Raw genomic sequence first — 17,211 nt, forward strand, 5'->3', positions numbered from 1 at the left:
TTTGGTAGGACGGTGGGTGGGTGCTTAATGAAAGTATGGGTGGGGATCAGAAGTGGTTTTGGGTCATAAGAAAAGTGGCCAAGAAGTTTGCTGCCCAACCACATGGTTCTGGGTTCAGTCTCATTGCGTGGCACTTTGGACAAGTGTTTCCTACCATAGCCTTGGGGCCAACCAAAGCTCTCTGGGTGGATATGATCGATGGAAACTGAAAGAAGCCCATTGTATGTAGATAGACATACATGTGTGTTCTTGTGTTTGTTCCTCACCACCACTTGACAACCAGTTGGTGTGTTTACATCTCTCTAGCTTAGCAGCTTGGTAAAAGAGACTAGTAGAATAAGTATTGAGGTCAATTTGTTTGATTAAAATTTTTGAAGACAGTGCCCCAGCATGGCCACTGTCCAATGACTGAAACAAGCAAAAGATAGGAGGAGGAACTGCAGTTGGGGAGGTGATGGGTGGTGTGTCTTAAGAAGGAAGGGAATTGGGTGGAGGGCCTAGTTGTAAGTGCACGCGCGCGCACACACATACTCTCTCTCTCCCTCCCCCTCCCTCCATCACCTCTCTCCCCCTCCCTCTCTTAGCTCTACAGAAGCTCAGTTTTGCTGATGTGGATGAGTTTTCTCAAGAACCTCATATTGTCAGTCATCCTGACCCTTTGTCATCCTGAGATTAGTCTTGACCATCTCATCCCTTGTCTTCCTGGGTCTCCCACTTTTTCAAGTTCCATTTACTTTTAGTGATTGGATCTTCATTATACAGCTATCCTTATCCATGCACGTCAAACACCCACACCAGCACAGCCTTCTTCCTTGCTCACAACATCTGATTCCTCTTCTGCCCAGTTTTTCTCTCAGCACATTTATAATACACCATTCATGCACACCTGTATTGTGCATCCAACAGCGCTTGTTTGCTTCATTTCTTTCCAGTCTTCTCAAGTCTTCTGCATTCAAAGTCTATATCTTAACACCATGCAGCATTGCAGTTCTAATACAAGCATCATACAATCTGTCCTTCGTTCTAAAAGAAAAGACCTTTGTCGTCAGCTGTGGTAGTAACTCCCTAGAGGCAACTGAGGGCTGAACCTTAACGGACTCTTACCTTAATATTGAATTCCTCACTGAAATCATTGCTGAATCTCTCTTCAATCACTACATCCTTGTATGTAGCTTGTACAGCTCTCACAAGCCATTCATCCAAACCTAGTTTCTTTACTGAGCATGGCATCCATCAAAAACTGTCTCTAAATCAATGAAAGCCTGTAAGTATTTATGTATGCATTATTGCTACCTCAACTTATGGGATATTGCACTTACAGGTATTGTAATTTCAGGATACATTCTGTAATTTTGCCCTTATGGAAAATTGGATAAATTTTAACAAATTGTAAAACTATAATCATAGTGTGTGTGTGTGTGTGTGTGTGTGTAGTCTCTTGAGTCTCAATGAATATCAACTTATTGACCTTCCCTATCACTACCACTGCCTATCATCAATACCAACCTGCTAACTTCTTCATGACTGGCAACAATATTTCAAACAAGATAAACAACTCTGTGTAAAATATAAAAAAACCCAGAAACACAAGATAATGTAGTTTCCTATTGTATTTTAAAAGTTGCATGAAATGTCTTTGATCTTGGGTTAGTAAGGATTAACCTGACACCAAACAGCAACAACAATACAATGAACAAAAGTAATATGATCTTCACTGTCACTTACATGAAAACCAATACAATCAACAACACTACAATTACCAACCTCACCAACATTTGTGAATGGTTTTAGCATGGTAGTATTGTCTGTAGCTACATAGCTTTTATGTCAGTACAACAGTGTGTGTGTGAGAGAGAGAAGAGTGTGAAAATTTTATGGCTCAAGTCAGAGATGCAAAGGGTGTAGATCTTATGAACCTGATTACACTTCAATAGCTGTAATCATATTGTACTTCTCCACCCCTTCAGGCTTACATCCTCTTGTATCCATTCTTACAACTACAAGGACAAGGTAACAATCTTTTGCTGTCAGAAAACAGTTCTTTCCTGCTGTTATTTGATTCTACTCCATATTTGTTGTGTTGATTGCCACTGCTGTTGAATTTACCTCTGATTCAAGATGTCTGGAAACAAGTAATCAAGCAGGGCTAAAAGGCAGCAGTGTGAAAAGGAGCCTTAAAGGGGTTATGTAAATATTAATCTTGGTGTTTTAAAAAGGCTTCCGGGAGAAAATATCTGCTAATTGCCAAAGTGAGAACAATATGTGACAATAGAGAGAAAATTAAATCAAGTACTTAAGAAGTTAATCTGTTAAATACTTGGACTATGTTCTTTTCCTCAATCTAATATGATGCTTTTAATGCCTCTTGAGTGTATGCAACACATTTGCATGTTGTTGTACAGGTTCACTGATGTTGCATATCCATTGGAGCATATGAGCTTCATTCCTCTCTTGTTATCTGCATTCAAAACCCATCTCTCACGACCAAGGAGTACAACCATTCACACACAAGCAGCATACAATCTGTTTTTCTTTCTGAAGAGAAGCCTTTCGTTTCAACTATGCTTTCAGACTTTCTCCTCCACTCCTGATTAGGTTGCCTAGGTAACAGAAACTGTCTACTAACTCTAGGGAACCTCCTGGGCATTTGAGAGAGTCTTAATTCCTGTGTGTCCTTAGTATTGGTCACTCCTGTGCATCTACTACATACAAAGACTATTTTCTCTGTTAACCTTCCTATGACTTCACTGCACCTCATATGAGTCCATGGCTGGCACTGGGTACCCCATATGGAATTCCTTCCAATACTTTTTCTACCTACTAAGCAGGGCCACTTACCTAGTGAAAAGAGTTTTATCCATTTCTTGCTCACAACTTCAGTTTTTACTAGGTTAACTTTAAGGTCCTTTCACTCCAGATTTTGCCTCCACACCTGTAATTTCTTTTCTAATTCTGCTACAGATTTTGCTATAAGAGCAAGGTCATCAGCATGTAGTAGTTCCCAAGGGTGGCCAGTCCCAAATTCTTTTAATGGCCTGAAGGATTGTGATAAATAGGAAGGGATTCAATACTGAGCCCTGGTGCACTCCTATTTGTACACCAAATTCATTGTTCTCCTGATGGCTGCTAACTCACACTACTGACACCACTCTTGTACATGGCTTGTATGCCTCCAACAAGCCTTTCCACTACTCCTAACTTCCCTTAGATTCCTCCAGGGGTACTCTGTTGAAAGCCTTCTCCAGGTTGATGAATGCCATACACACACACACACACACACACACACATGTATATGCATCAGGCTTCTTTCAGCTTCTGTCTGTCAAATCCACTCACAAGGTTTTTGTCAGCCTGGGGCTCTAGCAGAAGACACTTGTCCAAAGTGCCACACAGTGAGACTGAACATGAAATCATTTAGTTGGGAAGCAAACCTCCTAACTACACATGCCTGCGTACAAGCTTCCCTGGAAACAGGTTCTTCAAAAGATTAAGTTTGTCAAGTGAGCATACAGGATATCACTTGAAAAACTTTATCTTTTGAAGAATCTGTGAACCTCCAGGGACTGTATAAACCCTAAGAGCGAAATTTTCTCATCATGTCCACACAAGGTTTAACCCATTAATTGGCTGTGATTCTTTTGATCTCTAATCAGTAAATACATTCCCCCCATACCATCATGTATGTAGCGATATGTCCATTGACCTCACCTAACTGTTTATACACCGTCTGAATGCACAAACATCTAAACACTGATAACCCTTCTATATCTCGACTTCTATCTTCTCACTGTTTTTCTTTTGAGCTTCTCAATGGCTTACAAAATTCTTACCATCATAAGAGCTTGGCTTGGTTTGCTGTTCAGTGAATTATCTCCCTTTAATCAATCTGTCTCCCCCCCACCCCACCACCACCACCACCAGGTATTCTCATTGAATCCTCACTTAACTCATATGTAGTTGTTAACCCACCATGTTGACATTATCAGCTTGAGAAATGATGAAAGAAATTTAATATTCCAGCCAGGAAACTCTGGGCCGAGGAATTTCACATGGTGTTGTGTGGTTTTTATTAATATCTTCACTCACTTGAGTGAGTGGTCTACTACTTGTTAAGCTTGTTGAACCGCATGTGTATATGTGTATGTATATGTATGTGTATGAATGTCTGTCTGTACAGATGTATAACTACTGTTTTTGTTTAAATTATGTGAGAAGAAACCAGTTTATATAAAGTGTAGAACAGCATTCATGTTGAATCCTATGTATCTGTCTGTTTTACCCCAATAAAGACAAATTAAATTTAAATGTTGAAGTGAATCTAACGGATTTTGTGTGTTATTTTAAATGGCTTATAAACACCTTCCACGCTGCAATTGTTTTCGTTCCAGCACACGATCTCAGATCAGGTCACTTGCTATGCAAGTGCATCTCCAAAATTCTTTTATTTTTTTACATAAACACACACACACACACACACACACACACACACACACACACACACACACACACACACATAGATGGATAGATAGATTGTCTTTATATATGTACATATGTATGTTTAAAACTATATGTAGCATTATCATAATCTGCATCTAAAATTTTGTGTCTATCTAAGCATGTGATAATGTGTGCGTGTTTGATTGCATATGTATGTAAATGGGAATATAACTGTCTGTCTGTCTGTATGTGTGTGTATGTATGTATATATATATATATATATATATATATATATATATATATCATGTGTGTGCATATGTATGTGTTTGGGTATGTCTGTGTGTGTGTATGAGGTGTATGTATGTACATTGATATATGTGCATATGCATATACATGCTTACTACCCCAATCTCTGTCTCTCTCCTTTCTATACAACTAGATTTGTTTTTTTATTCTCTTTCTCAACTCCCTATATTCCACCTGATTAATAACTAACTATATAAAAATGCTTCAGCCAAATGCAAATTTTGTATTATTTTATTCTCTGTCTGAAGAATTTCTAATATCTGACATGTTTAACCAACATCTACAACTTTGTAATGTCTATAAACAAATGAAACATGTAGAATGATGAATAAATAATACCAAAGAAACTTTCCAAATTCCTGTTTAAGCCAAGTAAATCATCATCCCTACACACGAGTTTGTCCTTTGCCAGTGCTGCATAAATGCACGCATACATGAAAAGCACCCAACACACTCTGTAAAGTGGTTGGCATTAGGATGGGCATCCAGCTGTAGAAACCATGCCAAAACAGACCGTTTGGAATCTGCACAGCTCCCTGGTTTGGCCTGCTCCTGTGAAACCATCCAACCCATGCCAGCATTGAAAATGGACGTTAAACAATGATCCTTGAATAAAATAGATTAATAGCAACATTTTCTTTTTATGGCAAGATATGCACCTAATTCAATAAAATTATGAAGGTTAATCTGAATACTATGCATAAAATACAACATATTTTATTGTTTTGTAGATTAGGCAGGTATAATTTGCCCCTGCTTTTCAATCTCAGTATTTAAACTATGCATTGAACTGCTGTAGTACACATGCTGCATACACTCCTACAACACCGTTTTCTGTGTGTGCTATCAAGGCAGAAGTAAATCTGCCTTCAACTCAGTCACGCGCCTGTGTTTCGCTTATTTTCTGTGTGTTTTACTATATAAAGGTCACCAGCTGCCTACCCTGAGTAATTACTGAGAGCACATACCTGATACACACACACACACACACACACACACGTGACAAATGAGAGAAATAGAAAATGGCATTCACAAGATTCTTTATTAATGACAAAGATTGTTTCCGCCCATCTTGTATCGGTCCCTCTTGTGAATGAAATGCTGTACAACTGGTGGTGGCTCATCCTTCAGTGCAAATGTGTCTCATCAGGTGACTTTGCAAAAGGTACCTTGCTCTCAATAAGCTTGGTTTTGCTTGCTTCTATTGTAATGCGTGTCGTCGTTTGCCTACAGTTTCCATGGCCTGGAATGGCATGCAATGGATATTCATTCATTCACTCTTTCCATGCTAGTATGGGTTTGAAGGGTGTCTTTTCCCAGCAAATTCTTCAAGTCTGGATCCTCTTCTAGTTATTGTATTATGAGTACCCCCTCTCTTCTCTCTCCTGGCTATTCTTTTCCTCTTCTGCCTGTTCTTCTCTCCATGCAACTTCCCCCCTACCACCACCACCACCACTCTGATTATTACCACCAGCATTACAATTACCACCACCTGTGCCACTCCACCACCACCGCCTCCACCTCCAAGCCTGCTGCCTGTGCTGACGTGTTCTTCACTCTATGGCTGTCACTGGTTCAACAGCTCTATGGCTGTGATCTTCAACTTCATTTCGTTCAGAATATGGCCTTCACTGATTCACACACACACACACACACATCCATCAATCTCCTTCTCTCTCTCTCTCTCTCTCTCTCTCTCTCTCTCCCCCCCTCTCTCTCTCTCCCCCCCTCTCTCTCCATACCATTTATCTTTTAGCTTTTACCTGTTTCAGTCATTGGACTGTGGCCATGCTGGGGCACTGCCTTAAAGAATTTTTAGCTGAATAAATCAGCCCCTTTACCTCTTTTTTTAATATTTTTAAGTCTGGTATTTATTCTATCAGTTCCATATGCCGAACTGCTAAGTTGCGGCAATGTGAACACACCAACAATGGTTGTGAAGTAACAGTGGGGGGACAAACATGATGGGCTTCTTTTGAAGATATTTTGGAGATATCCCACCACCAGCCTTTGATGAAATAAAATTTAAAGGCAACCATCCAACAGCTATTATCTCCTTCAAATTTCAGCATTAAAAATGATTCATACACACACACACATGATATCTAAGCTTTTTGTTATTTTCCATTGTTTATGTTAAGTGCGTGGAATATATTATTTCTTTCTTTGTGAATATGTGTGTGTGCGTGTGTGTGAATTATTGTCGGTTGTGTGTTAAGTGTTGTGTGTGAATGTTACTTTTTATGTGGTGGTGATCATGGGCAGAAGCATGGTGAAATGGTTCAGAAGTTTGCTTTTCAATTATGATCTCCTTGAGCAAGGTCATCAACCACCCAAGCCACCATGTCACATTGAGTCTGCCTAAGAATTACCATTAACAATCCAAATGTCTGTGGATTGCTCAAACACTACAACCAATTTTTCTCTTAAAACATTTACACTTTGTCATACACGCACACTGACATTGTACATCCAGCAGAGCATGCCACCTTCATTTCTTTCAAGCCGTTGCATGTCCCCTGCAATCACAGCCCATGTTTCACTGCCATGTAGCATAGTTATTTATACACAGGCATCATGCAGTCTCTAAGGTCTTTCTTTCATGTTGGAAGTTTTTTTGATCTCCTGTCACAATGGTCAGTAGCAGTAAACCTGTTGTAGAAAATCATGGAAGCAAGCCTTTCTTCTCATCTGTTTAATGTGGTTCGTTATCTTCTTTAGTAATTTTCTGATGTTTTAAGCTCATTTGATGGTTGTCAGGATTTCTCCTGTTCAGCAGTTCAGGTTGTATTGATCCATGCTGTTAGATCTGTTTCATTTTTATAACTGTGTAAAGTGTTCAGATTTTATATATTTACATATCACAAATCTAGTCAAGGGCTTTTTGGTATATTATCTACGAATCAAGTGATCGTAGGTTGAGAATTGAAAACAATATAGAGCAGTCTATAAATTGGTGCATTAGTAATTCAGAAAATAGTAAAATATTCAGGATGGAAGCAGAAACTACCAGTTTCAGATTTCTTTGGAAAATATTTTGGGCCTTCATTCTGTCCGTGTTGAGCTGGAAGTTTTTCTCAAAAACAATTGTTTTGTTGACCTGTAACCTTGGGTCAACAAAATCATTGTAAGTAAAATTTGGTTGTCGGAAATAATGTGTTTGAGGGTGTGTGTGTGTTTGTATGTGTGTGGGTGGGTGGGTGCACATGCATGTGTAAAATCTTAGCATTTTCCCATGGGTGACACTGCTTTCAACTTTTCTCTATTGATGTTCTCTATGTTCCCATTTTTCATGGCTTTTACTTCCTTTGTTTCAGATGAATTTTTGCTTACAAAAATGGAAGCAGAATCTCACATCATACCTTGCTTGTTCAAAATAAAATACTGGATATTGAAGTTTTCTGTCTCCTATTTGCATAAAGATGGGTCGACATTTGGTTACTAGTGTAAAGTTTTGATCATAGGTTCACTGTATTAGTGTTGACCTGGGGCTCTAACCACCAACAATAACCATCACATATTTCTCTGTATGTGTAATCGTATTATTCAATAGACTTCAGGTTTATGATGTGAATAAACAGTTACAAGTAAATCAGTGAATGGTTGAGAAAAAGAAAAAAAGAAATCATCTTTATTATAAACCTCTTAAATAAGTATCAGCTGAGTTTGACTTCCAAAACCTGACAGCTTTTATAAAGAGGGAGCTGTCACTTTGCCAGATCCTCGTTATTTATAGCTCCCTGATCTGACTCTTCAGCTTTCTTCCCTTCCCCCCCCCCTCGCTTTGTCTTCCCCAAGGACAAACTGCATTCTTCTGATATGGTGTTTGTTGCTGTTACTATAAGCAAGGTCAGTCAGTGAGTTGTTGGTTTGCCCTGCTGTTACCCGTTTGAAGTGACAGACTAATATAAACACATTCGCCAAGATACAGGGACATAGGTAGCTACAGCCAGGTAGATAGCCAGGTGGTTACAGAGAGGGAGGGAATAGGAATTGGATGATGTGCACATCTAATAATTTGGATTCTTTTAGCTATATCTTTACTGTTTTGAACAAGGCATGGGTGTCACACCATCGCCCCCACCCATAAATGGCTGTGTGTGTGTGTGTGTATGTGTGTGTGTGTGTGTATGTGTGTGTGTGTGTATGCACATCGAATTTGTTACAACAAATAGTGTTATTTGTTGTAGTAAGTGGGATTAAGACTAAGAAATACGAAAGAAACTGGCCAGTAACACACACACACACACACACATGTACATAACTGCAGGCGTGGCTGTGTGGCAAGAAGCTTGCTTCCCAACCACAAGGTTCCTGGTTCAGCCTCACTGCGTGACACCTTAGGCAAGTGTCTTCTACTATACCCTCAGACTGACCAAAGCCTAGTGAATGGATTTGGTAGACGGAAACCGAAAGAAGCCTGCCATTTGTGTGTCTGTGTTTATGTCCCTGTAACTTAGCAGTTTGCCAAAGTGACTGATAGAATAAGTATCAGGCTTAAAAGAGAAAACAAGTGCTGGGGTTGATTCATGTGACAAGAAATTCTTGAAGGCAGTACCCCAGCATGACCACAGCCTGAAGATTGAAGCAAGTAAAAGAATAAAAGAAAAAAAAGATAAAAGATATATTTATATAGTAAAGTAGATGGATGGATAGTCAAACACGCTCACACACACATTCTGGTAGACAGCTCAACAAACAACCAAGCAGACTTGGAAGGGAGTATCACATTAAGAAATAGAGAGGGAGAGGGAGGAGATGGCTATATGTGGTTGGGTACAAATGTGGTGAGGTCTTCTACTCTCTCCTCTCCTCTCTCCCTCCCTCCTCTCCCTCCACTTTCCAAGCTGGTGTGGGTTGGACAGGTTGTCATGATCTGAGTCAGTTTTTTTTATTTCTGAATCACTCTCCTCAAATCCCTTAATGTTCAGAGATACCTGTGTGTGTGTGTGTGTGGGGTGGGTGGTTGCTGGTCATTCCAGATTGATGAGGAGGGTTGAGTTCATATTCTGTTTAAATTTCTAAGGTTCATACTTGTAGGTAAAAAGTTGGGGCAAAGAGAGGGAAGGGGGATGAGATATATGTCTACCGACCTATCCACCTGCCTATATACCTGTCTCCATGCTTATTTATCTTGCTGTCTACACAGTTACATGTCTATACCCCCATCTATCTGTCCATTATCCCTTCTCTTCACTTTCTTTCTGCCTATGTATGTTAGTTTTTATCTTTTAGTCCAGAGGGAAGGCCATGCCCATCACCTATGACAGGATCTTCCATACAGGTGGGAGGAATCTCCTCTACCAGGTTCGTCAACCTGACTTCACAACTTTGTTGTCCGTTGACATCTATAGGTGCAGGCATGGCTGCGTGGTAAGATACTTGCTTCCCAACCACATGGTTCTGGGTTCAGTCCTACTGTGTGGCAACTTGGGCAAGTGTCTTCTGCTATAGTTTTGAACTAATTAAAGCCTTGTGGGTGAATTTGGTAGACAGAAACTGAAAGAAATTCATCGTGTGTGTTTGTGTTTGTCCCCCACCACTGTTTGACAACTGGTTTTGGTGTGTTTACATCTCCATAACTTAGTGGTTCATCAAAAGAGAACTAAAAAAAAAAGGTACTGGGGTTGACCTGTTTGACTAAAATTCTTCAAGGTGGTGCCCCAGCATGTCTCTGCCCCACTCTTATTTTCCTTACATTCCCCCAAACTGAGACTCACCATTACCCACACTTCTATCCATGTTCACCCTTCAATGCTCTCATATCTGTCACTCCTTTCACACCCTTGCAAACATATCTACCCAATTAGCCATCCTCAATTCTCTACCCCTATTCTCTCGCTATTCACCTTCTTGTACCTTGAGGATATAACCTGATATCCAATCTCTGTTATCCTTTTCTCTCTTCCTGGCTGAGGTGCCCATCTCTTTTCCCTAATTTAACCTCTCTCTACCTGGCACAAACCTACCTCCCATAATATTGCACTCTCACCCTCTCAAGGGGTTTTGTCTTGTGATTTACTCAGTGATTCCATTAGTCATGAGAAAAGCACACAATATGCTCTGCAAAAGGATTGGCATTAGGGAGGGCATCTAGCTGTAGACATTAGGTTTGTCAGATTGTGTCAACCCATCCAATCTATGCCAGTATGAGATATGGATGCTAAATGATGATGATGATGGTTATATAATAAATATGTGCATGTCCAGATAACTTGAGAGATAGGACGATTGATTGATTGATTGTCATCACCAACGTTGTCATCATCAACCACAATCTCTTATTTTCCAGATGCCATCGCAGGTGATGAAAATATTCGACTGACGACATCTTTGAAAAGTAAAAAAGGTTCGAACTGATCTTGTTTGTTTCTATTCCTTACTGCACGCACGCACACACACACACACACACACACAAGTCAGCCCTTAAATACACAGATGTATACTGCAGTCCCTTACACATACCATGACATCTGTACGCATCTGTACCATGACATCTGTACGCACACACACATTCATTGACACTGACTTGTACACTGTGTGACACCTACACATATATATTAGGCAGTGCTCTGGCACATACATATACATATACATAAAGTTACACATGACAATGGAACACGCATACATACTACATGTAAACCGTTAGGTATCTACACAAGCACACATTGACACACAATGTAACACACACGCACACACACACGCATACTCTCTGCAGCACCTACAAAGTAGCAGCTACATCTTCTGTATATTTATGTGCACACACACACACACACACACACACACTCCATGTGCACCATCATATGCATGAACATGCACACACTAATGAGGCTGAAGTGACATATAAAATGTTGTACAATGTCTGTTGCAGGTTGGGTGTGGACCAAAAATCCTGTCCCACATGACAATTGGGTCATTGAAGTGACCTTCCGGGTCACAGGCCGTGGAAGGGTCGGAGCTGATGGCTTGGTAAATCCTTTTCTATTGTTATCCCTTTCTATGTTCTTCTCTCTATTTATACGTCTCTCTTATTCTCTCTCTCTCTCTCTCTTTTCATTATTTGTTTTACATCACTATTTCTACCTCGCATTACAGTTATTAAGATGTTGCTTTACTTGCTCAAGGTGTCAGTTCAAATCCATCAATTATATTTGGTTGTGTTTCTTATCAGATCATCATATTCTGCATTACCTGTGCAGAGGGAATCACACCTGTCCAGGAAGAAGTTTCTTTCTTATCTGCTTAATTATAATGCATTGCAGCACCAGAGCGCACACACACACACGCAAGCACACACACACACACACATGCACACACACACACACGTGCACACGCACACATGCACACAACTAATACCATTCTGTCTTCTAACTGTCAGGCCATCTGGTACACGCTGGATAAAGCAATCGAAGGTCCTGTTTTTGGTAATATGGACAAATGGAATGGAATGGGGCTTTTCTTTGACTCATTTGACAATGATGGGCAGGTAAGTTTTACAGTTCATGTTAGATTGTTTTCTTTTGGAATTAGGGAAATGTCTTTTTACTAGGAATTCCCTCTAACTTCATTATTCTACAAAACTATTATTATTATTATTATTATTATTATTATTATTATTATTATTTTGATTTGATCAGAGGAATAAACTGGTACCGTGACCTTTTCCGGGGCCTCCAAGACTGTGAAAGGAAGCAAGTTCTCATCAGACTGGTGACCTAGCTCAAATCCTTGTTGCAAAGTGACTCTTCTTGAGTCCTACAATGCCAGGTGATGACTCTACCAGTCAGGAAGGGAAACAATTTGCCTGATGGCATTCACCACTGTTTCTGTCTACCAAATTTCTCTCATAAAGCTGTGGTTGATCCAAAGGCTTCATGCAGAAAACACATTTCTTTTCCATCATGATTTTTGGTGTCTGGATGCCCAACCACTGTATCACATACACACCACCACCATATAATCATCAGTCCTTCAGTTTACTTCTGCTTTCATGTTGCTCCTGCTTGTCCATTATTTTCTCCAATCCTATCTACAACACTGGTCCACCATCGTATCACTTTCTGTCAAACTGTTGGCCTTCAGCTGGTTGCCCTGCACAAACCTCCTGTGAGTACCGGATTTTTGCAGAGTTTTGATTCCCTTGTTCGAAAATATAACGTGTCGTATAGCCAGCTGGAGATGATGTCCCCTGGGGCTAAATTACAGCAACATTTGTCCTAAACCAGGACTGCCATGTTATGTTGGTAAATAATCTTTACTCCAAACTACTGTTGCTGAATATCTCTCATTGTGAGATTTAAAAATATTTATTTTCTACACCCAAAATGTTTAAAACACTTGCAATTCCATATTTTCAAATTTCTCTCTTGAATGCATTAAATATAAATCATTGAAGATTCTAGAAATAATCCTTCTTTTGTCTTTTGTAGGAGGAGGAGAGTGCAGGTTTTATTGAACTTTTTAATTACTGTCTGCTTATTTCCACTTTCTCTTTTTTGTCTTTTTTCATCAGCGAAATAATCCCTACATTCTTGTAATGCTAAACAATGGTACGAGGGAGTATGGCCACATGAAGTAAGTCTCAACTTATTCTCTTTTTGTGTGTGTGTGATCTTTACATTGTTTTTACTTTCACTTTCCTCTACTGGCTTGGATTGGGTATCACCACAGACTAAATCCATTCATATTCAGTTATTGCTCTTGGAGATAGCTCAGGAAGCACGTCTCGCATTCTATTATTGGAATGTTTCTATGGTAAGATACCTTTCCTATTGCCAACCATTTTGCAAAGTGTACAAGTGTCCAGAGAATTGTTTTGGTCTGAATATATTCTCTCAGCAACTTCTCCATTCTTGCTAGATTAGTGATCAAATTATCATCATCATCATCGTTTAACGTCCGTTTTCCATGCTGGCATGGGTTGGACGATTTGACTGAGGTCTGGAGAGCCAGCAGCTGCACCAGGTTCCATCTGATCTGGCAATGTTTCTACAGCTGGATGCCCTTCCTAACGCCAACCACTCTGAGAGTGTAGTGGGTGCTTTTTACGTGCCACCAGCACAGGAGCCAGTCAGGAGGTACTGGCATCGGCCACGATCGGTTGGTGCTTTTTACGTGCCACCGGCATGGGAGCTTTATCTTCTCCTCCCCCTAACCCCTTCTGGGCACCAACCATGCTCTCCACCTCTTTATCTTCATGAGTAATAATTGGATAGGCATCAATAATTATCATGACTGATGGAATTGATGAGTTTCATAATTCTTTTTTTCTCTGCAATATTTCCAAAGTGTTGATCATCATCATCATAACCTATAGCAGTGATGTAGGTTGATTAACAACTCTCTCTCTCTTTCTCTCTCTCTCTCCCTGCAGTGATGGACACGACCAACAACTGGGTGGATGTCTTAGAGATTTCCGCAACAAACCTTTTCCGCTAAAGGCCAGAGTGGAATATTATAAAAACTCCCTCACAGTAAGTATTTCACAGATGCTAGTGAAGTAGTGTATGTACGAGGACCAATATATGTGTTTATGGTTATGTGTGTCTGTTTGGCGTGTGTGTGTGTGTATGTTTGTCTGCATTTAGCCTTGTGCGTGTGTGTGTACTTAAGTTTTTGATGTGTATGCACAAGGGTCTGGGAACTGAGGACTTGTGTGAGGAAAATCCGATTAGCCTTTGCCAAGGGGAATAAGACTTGCATTACCAAAGCAGACGGCGCGACTCAAGGGAAGGAATACCTGTTAACTATCTTGTTCAAGGGAGGTAAGCCTTGATGGCAAGAAAGTCAAGTTAAATAAGAATTTGCCACACGCGCACACATACACACACACACGTATGTGCATATACACGTTGCTTGTACTAAGAAGACCTACACACAGGAAAATGCATCCTCAACCAAATAGGAAACGGACGTTAAACGATGATGATAATGCATAAAGAAGTATATGCACGTATAAACACCAGATAACCAGTTTCATGTCATTTGTATGTGAGATTGATGCAAGTATATACTTAATTCAGATCTGTGGTTTATTGTTGTGGTATGTTATCTTATAATACTAGGTATACAGGACATGATAGCAAACAGTAGTTCCTTCTGTTTAACCCTTTGGTATTCAGATTATTCTCATTGTTTTAAATTAATCATACATTATCTCGTCAGGATTTTGATTATATGATTGTTTTTATTACGACATTGCAGGGTAGGTGTAAGAGGCCACATCGTGCTTGGTTGAACATAGAACAAGTAGAATTTTGGGATGGGTCCACTCTCATGTTGTAAGTGTTTGTTGCCACTGATACCCAGTGATATAAAATTTACACAGCTGTCAGCAGATACCTGTTGTTATCTAATGTCTCTACCTGGTAGGGACCCCACGCCCTCCTTTGCCCTATTTGGTCTTCTTCTAATGTCAATAAATTCATTATTTATTGTGTTTCATTAACTACAGGTGTTTATTCACAATGGGATGTCCAGTAACCAAAATGAATATGAACTGTGTCTGCGTGCAGAGGGCATCCACCTTCCCAAGAACGGATTCTTTGGGGTGACGGCTGCAACAGGCGGATTGGCAGGTGAGGTTACAGTTTACTCTGCTATCTTAACTGTGTTTGTGTTGTGCTTAGTTTTTGTGTGTTTAAATGATATATCCGGTTGTGTGTTGTGTGTGTCTTCTTGTCTAAATCTGTATTTGTGTGGAGGTTTGTATATCTGGTTTGGCATGTGGTTCTGTGTGCACCATTCGTTTGTAGATGTAATGTTGTGTGTGTGAGTGCGTGTGCGTTCAGTTTAGTGTGCATGTCTGTCAGTTCTGTGTTATGTATTTTACTTAGGTGTGTATGTATATATGAATACATATTTTAGTCTGTATTAATGTGCATAACGTAATATAAATGTTGTGTGTGTGTGTAGTCCATTCAATGACATCTATTGTCATTAACGAAGGTCTTCTATTTAATAATTTCTTCAGATGACCACGATGTAATGGCGTTCTTGACTCATTCCATGCATGCTCCAGCTGACCAGGTATGTGACACCCTTTTTCGTTCTAATCTAAACCTTTTACATTTGTGTGTCTGTGTTTGTCCCCCTACCATCACTTGACAACCAATGTTGGTGTGTTTATGTCCCTGTAACTTAACGGTTCAGCCAAAGAGAATGATAGAATAAGTACCAGGCTTACAAAGAATAAGTCCTGGGGTCGATTTGTTTGACTGGAAGTGATGCTCCAGTATGGCTGCAGTCAAAATGACTGAAACAAGTAAAAGTCTCTCAAAAATAATCTTGTAACTGATTTCAACAGTAGATTTAGAATTCTATAATAGTAAATCATAAATTTTTTATGATATATTTTTAACCCGTGATGTATCTGTGCACTTAATTTAGGTTTGTATTTTTGCTATTTGTAAGTTTCCTTAGTTTTTCTTCTCAACTCAATGAGTATTTGGCTGTCATTTTATCTTGTTTCAGCTGGACACAGGCACAAAAGTGTCAGAAGACGAGAAAAAGAAACTTGATGAAGAATTCAAAGAGTATTACAAGAAACTTGAACAGGCCAAAGAAGAGTGAGTATTGTTGAGGGCAGTAGTAAGACTGCAGATGTGCTGCTGGTGTTGTTGGTCAAGCACCAGCTCAGCCTTCATTGAGCCAAACTCTGATCAAAGATACTCCATTCCGATAACTTTGACTACTTTGACTATAGTGCTTAATGTGTCATTCCTGTTTCAGAGCAGTGGGTGTGATTTTAAGGAATATACTGCTGTCTTTAGCAAGTCAAGTAAAGCATGTAAAAGCTCCCTCTGAGGTAGAGCAACCTTCATTGAACTGACGTACATTATTCACTGTATCTTTCCTGAAGATAACAGGATGTCACTTGAAGGATATTTAGTTGCTATTTCTACCACCTCAAGCAATTGATTTGATGAGTGGTTCTTGACTAGGGTCCACATAATGTTTTGTTATTAAAGCTTACAATTAAAAAAATGGTGATATTTCAACAATTTTCTTTTATACAATTCCTAATAATATAATAAGAGTAATTTTTAAACATTGAATGATTATGAGGGTCCTTGAGAGTAAAATGGGAATGAAAGGGGTCCATGGATCAAAAAAAAGGATTGAGAAACACTGGGTTAGAGACTCTGTTTTGTGTGTATCCGATGTTAAGCCCAAGGTCTTCATTTATTTAGTTGACCTAAAACATTCCATCCATGACTACCTGGTCTTTTTTCCCCCTGTCCAATCCATTCAACATCCACCCCACACAACACAGCATCCGCCCCACGCAACATAACATGCACCCCACGCGACAGCATCCACCCCATGCAACATAACATCCACCCCACACGCTGCCATAAATTTACATCTCTCTCTCTCTTTTCTTGTTTCAGTTTTAAAAAAGAAAATCCAGACAAGGCAAAGGACAAATATGACATTGATGTGGATAAATGGGTGAGTATGGTGATG

At 39.7% G+C, this 17,211-nt stretch overlaps 1 protein-coding gene across 1 annotated transcript in view; it reads left to right on the forward strand.

Moving 5' to 3' along the window:
• Positions 1-17,211, forward strand: part of LOC106875548 (protein ERGIC-53) — a 39,440-nt gene that overhangs the window by 11,295 nt on the left and 10,934 nt on the right. Inside the window, exons 2-10 of the mRNA XM_014923747.3 lie at positions 11,036-11,092; positions 11,615-11,712; positions 12,122-12,229; positions 13,256-13,317; positions 14,117-14,216; positions 15,197-15,320; positions 15,716-15,771; positions 16,216-16,310; positions 17,136-17,196. Of these exons, the coding sequence (XP_014779233.1) occupies positions 11,036-11,092; positions 11,615-11,712; positions 12,122-12,229; positions 13,256-13,317; positions 14,117-14,216; positions 15,197-15,320; positions 15,716-15,771; positions 16,216-16,310; positions 17,136-17,196 (761 nt within the window). The remainder of the gene's footprint in view (positions 1-11,035; positions 11,093-11,614; positions 11,713-12,121; positions 12,230-13,255; positions 13,318-14,116; positions 14,217-15,196; positions 15,321-15,715; positions 15,772-16,215; positions 16,311-17,135; positions 17,197-17,211) is intronic.

Source organism: Octopus bimaculoides, chromosome 14, assembly GCF_046866305.1.
Source record: "Octopus bimaculoides isolate indiv1 chromosome 14, ASM4686630v1, whole genome shotgun sequence".
In the NCBI taxonomy this organism is placed as follows: domain Eukaryota; kingdom Metazoa; phylum Mollusca; class Cephalopoda; order Octopoda; family Octopodidae; genus Octopus; species Octopus bimaculoides.